Source organism: Prosopis cineraria, unplaced genomic scaffold (genome assembly GCF_029017545.1).
Source record: "Prosopis cineraria cultivar Desert tree isolate PC_DT_omini unplaced genomic scaffold, ASM2901754v1 PC11, whole genome shotgun sequence".
In the NCBI taxonomy this organism is placed as follows: Eukaryota; Viridiplantae; Streptophyta; class Magnoliopsida; order Fabales; family Fabaceae; genus Prosopis; species Prosopis cineraria.
The window spans coordinates 15,525,415-15,536,287 of record NW_026555342.1 but is presented as its reverse complement, the minus strand read 5'-3'; the positions used below and the strand labels follow the sequence as shown (position 1 = coordinate 15,536,287).

General features: G+C 30.9%; 1 protein-coding gene across 1 annotated transcript; it reads right to left on the bottom strand.

The window, feature by feature from the left end:
* Window positions 1–1,491: 1,491 nt before the first annotated feature.
* On the bottom strand, window positions 1,492–6,590 carry LOC129286187 (putative disease resistance protein At3g14460). Its single transcript, XM_054922204.1, has 4 exons — window positions 2,857–6,590; window positions 2,122–2,152; window positions 1,940–2,037; window positions 1,492–1,843 (listed from the first exon to the last, which is right to left on the bottom strand). Exon 1 carries the CDS (start codon window positions 6,588–6,590, stop codon window positions 2,895–2,897), a length of 3,696 nt encoding a protein of 1,231 aa, XP_054778179.1. The 3' UTR covers window positions 1,492–1,843; window positions 1,940–2,037; window positions 2,122–2,152; window positions 2,857–2,894.
* Window positions 6,591–10,873: the final 4,283 nt, after the last annotated feature.

Here is a 10,873-nt window from a genome sequence, read left to right as displayed (position 1 = left end):
CTTCTTTGTTATTTAAACAGAAATTGGTGCAGAACTGCAAAGTTTTTAATCTGTAAAGCATTCACCCATGGTAGAATGTTTTGCAATAATTGGATCTATATGCGTATAATCCTTTGGATTTTCGTATATAATTTGAGTTTAAGCCTAGGATGTTTTCTCAAGTTTGAATCCAGGCTTAAGGTTATTATGAATCATAAGGACGAATGGAGCTGAACAGGAACAATGGAATGGAAAACCTTTATGTTTGAAGCTTTCAAATATATTTCTTAATTATTTAAATTTGCAGTATAAGTTTTTTATGGTAAAATTGTAATATAAGTTTTTAAATAGTTTTTTTAAACATTTCCTCCCATTTGTACGAGGATATAGAATTTGTATGACATAATTATTGTCACCTTTGTGACTTGACTGTGCAAGGAGACATATTTGTCTATAAAATGTTGAAAGATATGGAAAGCCTTGATATATTTATGGTAATTGATATTGAGATAAATATTCAATCAAAGTTATATTTATTTAAGAAATAAGATAACAGAACATTTCACTTCTCAGAACTTTATTAATCATGTTACCATGTGTATTATAATATCCTAAAATTCTATATTATGAATTAATTGTGGAAATTGAGAATTTATTTAAATTAAGCTTTATATTACTTTGGATTTGATTTGGATAATAAATCATGTCTGAGATTACTTGAAGATAATTACATGTTTAGGTATCTAATTATAGTTTAGTTTGGGCTTAAAATGATATATTTGGATTATATGGAGTCCAAATTAGGTATCAGGCCAGACTGGACCCAAATAATTAGGCTTAAGAAAGGTGCAATGTTTTGCACTATCTGTCATGGTGTATGATGCTTCTACTACAACGGACAACGCAAAGTCTGCATTAATTGCAGATTCACAACAGATGCAAAGAAGAGAGAAATTTGAAAAGTTTTGTGTGATTTTTTGATGGCTCCGCTAAAATTTAGAGTTCCTAACCCTAAAGCATGATTATAGGGCTATAATAACTCAAGGTAACTCATCTAAGCATTTTCCTACCCACTTTCACTTTTTTTAAGCTTCTTTAAGCTAAAGCTATCGTTGGGATTTCATTTTGAGTTACCAAGCCCTTGGATTTAAACTATATGGGTGTTTTGAAATTAAGTAGGCATTATTTATTTTAACATCAATAAATATGGCAGGATGATTATACTCAAAACCGTAGACATTGCGAGGGGATTTTTAGCGATGATTTGGGTACGTGAAAGTTAAATAAATAAATTAATTAGTATAAGGAAGGAGATTTTCAATTTGTTTGGGGGCTTAAATGGTCCATGGTAAGTATTTAATGAATAAAGTTTATTTGTGAAGCCACATGGTTTGCAAAAAATCAGTGTAACATTTTAAGTGTTACATGTATAACTATGCTACATATTTTACAAGAATTTATAATTATACTTTCTATTTTGAAAGCAAGCTTGCGCGCTTGATTCAACGAAAATATCAATAATCCTGTGATGATTTGGAATTTAAACAAAAAAAAAAAAAAGATTACATGATGACACCATGATATATAGAAGTTCGGATTCAAAAATTGAATCCTACATCCTCTCCTCTCCCCAAGCATGAATGAAGCCTGGGAATTTAATGAGTGATCATAATACAATACACAATTTGCAGGTCTTGAAACATCATTAAAAAAGATAACAAAATGCTCAAGTATCGAGAAGAACACTTCAAGAAAATCAGAAAATTAATGAAGAAGAAGATATGGACCAGATCAGATTTCAATGAGCTTTTCTTCTTGGAATAGATTCAAGTCTGCAAATCCCTTTCTATAATTTTGGCTGGTGCTACATTTTAAACAAACTTCATAATTAATAAGAATATTTAACCAAGTAGACTACGAGAGAATGAAGAAATCAAAAGCTCTTTGGTTGAGTTCAAACCTCATTAGGAATATATGAAGGATCTTAATTACAACATTAAGCATTGTGAATGTGTTGCTTTTATGAATCAGAACTAGCTCGCATCTGTTGGACACTACCTGCAACAAACCCATTAATCAATAAGAAAAGCTCAAAAATAGAAAAGATAAAAAAATACATAAAGAAACTTGTCTAAAATGTACCTTCAATATGATTGAATAATGTGGAGCACCTCTGCATAATTTGAGACCAAAAGGATCACTTCACTAATGTTTAAAGTAATGGAATTGTAAACATAATGAACCATGTAAACGTGTTATATCTTTTTATTTTTCTGCGTAGGAGGAGCAATAAGTAGCAAAAATAAAAAATTATTGCTCTGACCTACATCAAAACATATACATATTTTGCTAGCTATATTCTCAAATATTTGCCAGCAATAAGATTATTACCTGAATTTAATTCATGAAGTTGCAAGTTTACAAACGTGTCATATCTTTTGTTTTTCTGTGTAGGACGAGCAATGAGTAGCTAACTTAATGAATTAATATGCTTTGAGGCAGATCATATAAATATATATATATATATATATATTTGCCAACATTTACAATAATTTAAAAGAAACACGAGATTGATACCTCAATTTAATTCATGAAGTTGCAAATTATGATACTTTAGTTCTTAAATTGTGTACTTATATGTAGTCATCTAATTTCATTTGGAAGATAATAAAAACAGAGTATAAAGTCACTATAAATATATATACACAACATATTAAATTATAAAAAAAAGATCATATCCTAGAAGTTAAACGAGAAACGAGACAAGTGATGTGGGAAATCTTCCAATCCAATAAATACCATGCGGATGACTAAGGAATTTCATAAAGCTCGAAAGTAAAGTTGCATCAATTGGAACAAGGGAGCGAGAATAAGTACCTTGTGGATAATTGTATCTCATATCAGGAATTTATAAATCAAAAAAATTGGATGCGTTGGATGTGGGATATGCGGCGCATGAGACCTTCATCCTTCTTGCGGTATTGTTCTTCCAACAATGGACAATCCTCAATGCAAAGCTCTCTTATAGAAGGCGGCAGATTTTTTCCTGACAATTTCTCCAGCTTGTCACAATACATGATGTAGAGTTGTTGGAGAGAGGTTAGGTGCTCAAGTCCTGTGCAATCCAACGTCTCCAAGTCGTCAAAGTAGTAGAGCTCTAGAGTGGTGAGAGTGGCAGGAAGAGAAAAGCCCTCCGGGAAACACTTGACATCTGAACCAAGAATATAAAGGAGAGTAATATTAGTTAGGAGGCGCCACTCTGCTTGGTGGGATAATAGCTTGTGACACACTTCAATATGAAGTTCCCTCAAACTTGGCACAAGGATCCCTTCTGGAAATGCTTCCATCTCTTCACAACTACTTATCCATAGATCTTTTAAATTTGGGAGAAGATCTTCCATGTCATCCGACATAAACTTCACAAAATTACAACCTTGCCCAATAGTTAGAGATTGGAGATTTTGTAGAGGAGCAGTTGAACTCAACACAAAATCGACATTCTGACAATCACTTATCTCTAACTGTTGTAGTGATGGGGGCAAATGAATCATTTGATGTGATGTATTGGAGCACTCCGAGATACTTAATTCTTGAAGATGCAGATGTTTAGAGAGTGCCTCCAACATTGATTCCAACATCCGACATCCTGTAATTCCTAGCCTCCTAAGGGAACGAGGTAACTCTTGCTCTTGCCACCCCACACTTCTGCATCCAACTATCACTAAATCCTGAATTTCAGGACACCTCGGAATAGAAGAAGCCAGCAATGGACAATATTCCATCCTCAAGGTTTTTAGAGAAAGCAACTGGCTAGGTAAATTTCCAACTAATTTAGGGCAAGACCATATTTTGAGACATCGGAGTTCAGGGAAAGCTTCCACGTCAATGGAATGCCATTCTTTCCACGAAGTCATGAATGAAAACCCAAGACATTCAAGAGCTGGAAATGGAATCATGGGAGCACGTTCACTGGCCTTCAACAACTCTTCACCAATCTTCTCAATCCTTTTTAATCCTCTCATATATAATGTCTTTAGAGCCGGGAGCTGCCCAAGAGGGGGAAGCATACAACAGTTTTCGCAATTAACCAGCTGCAACCAAGTCATGTAGTGGTAGCCAGGACTCCCCAACCAATCCGGAAATGTTGTGCCCCTATAGCTCCATATTTCCAATCCTTCTAAATCCCAATAAGGTTGAAGCTTGTCCAAAATATCTCTCTGTGTTACATCTTCCACATCGGCATCCCCTGACCATGATAATGTTAGATCCTTAATGTGCTCCTTCTCCATCATTCTCGCTTCAAAGGCTTCATTTCCATCCTTGACATTCTCTAATTTTTTTATCGTAATCCAACCCTTTAAATTTGGCATTTCTCCCAATTCTCCAATCTCGATCCCTTGCTCTTTTCCAACAACAAAGTCACTCAAAAATTGCAAATTTTTTAACTTGCCCAATCCCCTCGGCATTTCTTTCAAGCTAGCGTCTTTAACATCAAGACGCCACAAGTTTACAAGATCTTGTGTATCACTTGGCAGCATCTGCAGACTATGACAATGTTCTAACTTTAATGTTTGTAGATTGTATAATTTGCACAATGATTTAGGCAAACTTGCAATCTTTACCGACCAGGATAGATCCAAATGGCGAAGATTTGCAAGATCTTGAATCTCATTTGGGAGCATCTCAAGAGACATGCAAGAACGCAACTTCAACGTCTGTAAGTTATACATCTTACATATTGATCCAGGCAAGCTTTCAATACTTGTGTCTGATAGATCCAAATAGCGCAAATGGATGAGTTCCCCAATAGACTCGGGAACCACCCTTAATGCACGCAGACCTCGAAGTGACAACATTCGCAAGCACTTCATATTTGATAATAGAATATGAGAAACATTTCCAACAAATGGAGAGATACGGTAATATCCCAATCCTATAAATGTTCGTAAGGATTTTATTTTTTTGAAAAATTCATGGTCTAAGCATGCATGATTTTGATAGTTGCATGACAAATGGCGTGTCTTTTTGTCAATTTTACTTCCATTCTTCTCCAATTGAAAGTAGAAGTCTCCAGCAACATGAGTCGCTAAGTCATGAATGAGATCATGCATGACAAACCGCTCATCTCTTCCTTTCAACCAAAAGCACTCATCATCATTTGGTATGGGTTGAAAGAATGATCTCGAAGTTAAATCATCAAAGTCCATAGAACCAGCTTTTTCTAAAGTCATGTTCCTCTTTGGAGGGTGCAAAAAACCTTCTGCCATCCACATCAAGATTAATTGCTCCTTACGAAATTGATAATCCTTTGGGAACAAAGAACAAAAAGCAAAGCATTGTTTTAAATGGGGAGGGAGATAATAATAACTGACTCTTAAGGCTGGGATGATCTCGTTGTCTGATGAATCCCACATGGAATCGTTTAATACATTATTCCAGTCTTCAAAGTCAGGCTTGGATCGAAAAAGCCCCCCAAGTACTTTTGCAGCTAAAGGCAATCCTTTACACTTGCCAGCAATGTCGCTCCCAATCTTTTCTAAGCGTGAGTTCAGAGTTGAATCTCTAGAATGGAAAGCGTGTGCAGCAAAAATTGACAAACAATCTTCATCAGACAAGACATTTAGACAATAAAATGATGAGATAGTTTTAGCAACCACAGCATCACTTTTAGCTACCGAAGCAACACTTTTAGCTACCGAAGCAACACTCGCATCGCGAGTTGTAACAAGAATTTTGCATCCTTCCACTTTATTCCAGACCAAATACTTCACAGTATCCCAGTCAGTGACTTTGTCATTCCAGACATCGTCAAGAACAATTAAAAACCTTTTTCCTTCCAACTTCTCAGCCAAACGATGTTGAAGAAGACTTACATCCATATTATCACAGACAAAATCAGGATCGATATATTTTATTATAGTCTCTACTATTTTCAAATGATCAAATGCTTCAGAAACGCAAACCCACGCAGTAATATCAAATTTTTGCTTCACATCATTATCATTAAAAACTAGCCGGACTAAGGTGGTCTTCCCAACCCCGCCCATGCCCACGACAGGGATTACAGACAACTCGTAACCGTCATCATTATTGAACATAAGCTTAATTAGATCTTGTTTTTCTTTCTCTCTTCCATAAACACGAGGGACATTCACATGAGACATAACTGGAGGCCTCCATGACAAAGTTTCTTTGCCACTTGTCTTCTTCAAAGCAAGGACATCTTTCAGTGCCACAATATGTTCAATTCTATCAATCATATCTTCTAAATCATTTCCCAGGTTCGTATCACCCAAACTAAGAGAAGAAAAGGAGAAACACGGTACCTTTTTCTGAGTGGCAGCTCGTGTGGAAATCTCATCCATAAAGTCGTCCAGGTCATAAGCAGCGTCTTTGAGCTCATCAAGCCAATCTTTGACGTTAGGATCGGTGAATTGTTTGAGTTCGGCATCATTGAGCACGGCTCTTGCAGCAATCAAGGATGGCTTCAAACGCTGAAGCAGCTTGTTGTCGAGCTTCTTTCCACAAATCAAGTTGATCAAGTCAGCTAGGTCAGGTGTTAACCTCTCCAAAAGCACATTGAAGACAGCAGAAAGAAGTGCTTCGGCCATGATCTCTTTGGGAATGAGTGATGTTGCTCAAAACAGTGAGAAGGCTCGTAAAGTTCAACAGCAGAGAAAATGAGATCAATACAGGTGGGGCGTGCTTTTTATGATTTGATAGGCGGTGGAAGATATTGTTGTACATTACCAAAACGTTAAGTATTTGTGAAATAACATTTAAAATTAATATTTTTTTAGATATATTAACATCCTCTCTCTTTTTGACAACTAGATCTATTAACATTAACATTAATGTAAAAAATGAAGAATTTACAGCAAATGATACTATCAGTAGATCATAAATGATATCATTCATTTGTTTGAGCACATATTCAAGTCCTCGATTCAAATAATACAAATTTTGGAATTGAAATTGAAAATAAAATATTTCAAATTTTAAATATAACTATCAATTTATAATTAAAATTTTTATTTATAACATTATGAATTAATTTATGTAATTTATGTTTTAAAAAATTTACCTAAAACCTAATACTCCCCCATTAACAAATATAAGCATTTTTATTCGAATCTCACCCTCAATAAAGTAGTTATTTACTGTCAAACTAACTCTATCTTTTCATTTTTATTCCTATTGAATAGCTTATAATAAATATAAAATCATTCATCAATATGGACACTTTTAAAAAAAGAGCAATGATCACACTTCGAAAGATTCAAAATCTTACACTCCCTCAGTTTAAAAATGTAAGACATTTTTAACTGAATTTTATCCCTCAATAAAGTAGTTACTCACTTTTAAATTAACTCTATCTTTATACATTTACCCTTATTAAATACCTTCTAATAAATATAAAGTCATTATCAATAGAAGTACTTTTAAAAAAAAAATGATCACATTTTAAAAGATTAAAAATACTTAATATTTTTAAATATCTAACTCTTTAAAAAATATTTTATATTTTTTAACGAGAGTAACTGTTATTTTTTCATCCTTTCAGCTTTACCGTCATTCTTTCAAATAATACCACCTTCGGTGATGAAAAAACATTTTCTATAGACTATTTTATTCATAAATCATAATGTAGGACATTTGTAGTTTAAAAAAAAAAGCTTTTATATGTTTTTTTTAACTGTATAGAACAATGTGAGTTTAGAAATTATATATAGAAAATGTTGAGTATTAGTTATAAATAATAAGGAAACTGAAAAATTAAGTCCATTTTTCGTGAGACCAAAATAATTGAATTTACTTTATACGCTTTCGCCATGATGCTGGAGGGTCATGGAAAAATTTTGAAATTCGAATTCTGAGGAATCTCTACCACTTACGTTAACTGAAAGTATATTTATTAAAATTTACTTCCATCTAAAATTTTTTTATATTTTCTTATAATGGTAATTGGTTTAATTAAATTGGGACGAGAGAGACTCCCGGGGAGTACCTCGGTCGAGATAATAATGAAGAGAGAGGGGACAATAATTAATCCATGTAGGGACCACGTTGCCTTAGTTAAAAGCCTGAACAGACGTTGTGGAAATTAACATGACATGGCGTGGCATGAACAAGGAAGCCATAACTAGTAATTGCATATCCAGAGAATCCAAGCCGGTTCGGTTGGTAAGATTACCCAACGCATACCCTGAGAGGGTCACTTTTACAATAATAACCTTAAGAATAATTAAAGATATAATGAATATGAAAGTGTTAATCATTTCCTTCACCCCTTCATCTTCCCTCGCCAAACTTTCAATATAATTAGTGTTAATTATTATTTATTTATTATTATTATTTGTATAACTTTTAATATAAAATCAGCTATGTAAATTGAGCATGTTATTTATATTGTAAAGGATAATAATCCAAAGAAAATTTTCTCATTCTTTTATCTCCATTTCTTCTCCGTATATATCTTCTTTTCTAATTGGTTATTTTCATAACAAAACACAAATATTTTATCTTGTGCTATATATAAATTTATTTCCATAAAAAATTGAAATTCTTTTGTAAAAAACATATTATTAGTTATTTTTTAATTTTTTTGGTCAACTGTTAATTTTTTAATCTAACTCTCTCATTTTGTATAAATAGAATAAAATATTATATATGATTGAGAGAATATTTTTAAAGATGACATATCTTCTCTACTGTAATTATATAATTAAATGTGACTTGTATATAAAATCAGATATAATAGTTTGAATATATTATAGTGATTTTGTTAAAGAAAAAATTGATTTGTAGGTATTTATGATTTTTTTATATTTTAAATTATGTTTAAGTAGTTTATTTTGTTTGAATTGAATATTGATAATTTTCTTTATTAGATATGGTAATCCATTAAAATTAAAATCCTTCGACTTTTTCGATAATAAAAAAAATGAATCAAACACTTTTTTGGCCAAAAAAAAACTTTCACGTGTTCATTAAAATATTATATAAAATTAATTACAAAATTTACATAATTAGATCATGTCTTGTGAATAAATATATAGTACATATACATAAAGTTAATAAAAAATGTAAATATTGTAGTAAATAATTTTTTATTTTTTGACCAGAAGTATTAACTTAATTTTTTTAAATTTTAAAAACTTTTTTATTTTGAAAAAAATAATCATTCATTAATAATTTTAACATTCAAGAGTTAACATATATAATGGATCAAACTACGGGGGTTCAATTCGAACAAAAATAAACTATAAAGACTTCATTGAAATTAAAAATATTATAAATAACCACAAATTAATATTCCTCTGTTAAATTCATAAATAAACTTGTTATTTAAGTAAGTTTTACATTATTCAACTTGTGGTTAAATGAAGTTAAAATTCTGTAATTAATTTTTCCCCCCTTTGCTCATACATGTTTTTTATCAAAGACCTTTAAGTTGAATAATTATCCAATTTTTTAAAATTGAATTCATTACAACCCTTCTTTCCCGCCCCTCCTTCCAAGCTAAACGATGCTTGTTGGCAAATCAGATGTGCTTTAGTACTTGTGATGAAGCCTAATTATTTTATTTTAACAATTAGAGGAATCCCGGTTGATTTATCATAGATCCTCGCGGATATGTTTTCAATGTGTGTACACTGTACAGAGAAAGGACCACTCATGTCCGGCAGATTGACCAACGTGCTGCAAAAAACAAATTTATTAAAAATCATTACTAAAATGTTATAAATTAAAAATATGTTCCAATAACATCAAGTTCAGATTTAAACTTTTCAATGTGAGAAGAATAGAAGATAGATTAGGCAATAACAAGTTTTGTACAATTAATATAAAAAACTTTGTGTCAGACATGATATGAGAAGACTAATTACCATTATCTTAATATTTTTAAAGCCAAATCTCTTTTCTTCCTCCCTTTCTCTCTCCAATAAAATTAACTTCTCATGCCCTCTTGTAAGTTGAAACTACTCTCTTTATCTCATATATATAGTATATAGTAAAATATAGATATTATATATAGTATGTAAAAAAATTATATATTTACATTTTTTAATTTTTAAATAATTTAAAACTAAAACTGATAAATTATAAAATAGATATTTATATTTTATCATGAAATTTAAATAGAATGCTTTAATGTTTTTCAGGAATTATACAAGGTTTTTCAGAAATCAGTGCTATCACTTTTTTTAAAAAAATGATAAAATAATGCGATGCTTTTAAGAAAATAAAAATATTTATGTACTTAACATTATATATTTAATATTAATAATAATAGTTTGCTATGAGATAAATAATAGAAAGAAGGACAAATAAATATCTCTAAAATAAAAAATAATAATTTAATCTCTTAAAATATAATAATACCTTTTAAATCCTAAAGGATCTAACTGTCGTTAAAGTTTATGATAAAATAATAAAAATACTACTTAATTTTAAAAAGTGAAGAATAATGGTGAAAAAAAATTGTAAATACCTAAATCATTTTATTTATTTATTGAGTCAGACTTGTAAATTTTAAAACTAAAATTGTGAACCAAAAAAAAAATTGATACATTTTCTAATTGAAAAAAAATAGTAAAAAAAAAGTTGTGAATGCCTAGCTTAGTAAATGACAAAGTGCAACTTTTATCTAATAACAAAGTTTAATATATTTAAGTCTTTCATTTTCTAAAAAGCATCTCATTATTTATCATATATTTAAAAAAATGATAACATTGATTTCTGAAAACCTTGTATAATTTCAGGAAAAAAAATTTAAAACTTTCTATTTAAATTTTATGATAAAATATAAATATCCATTTTATATTTTATCAATTTTAGTTTTAAATTTAAAAACATATAGATAATTCATTTCAATATATTTACAGTTATA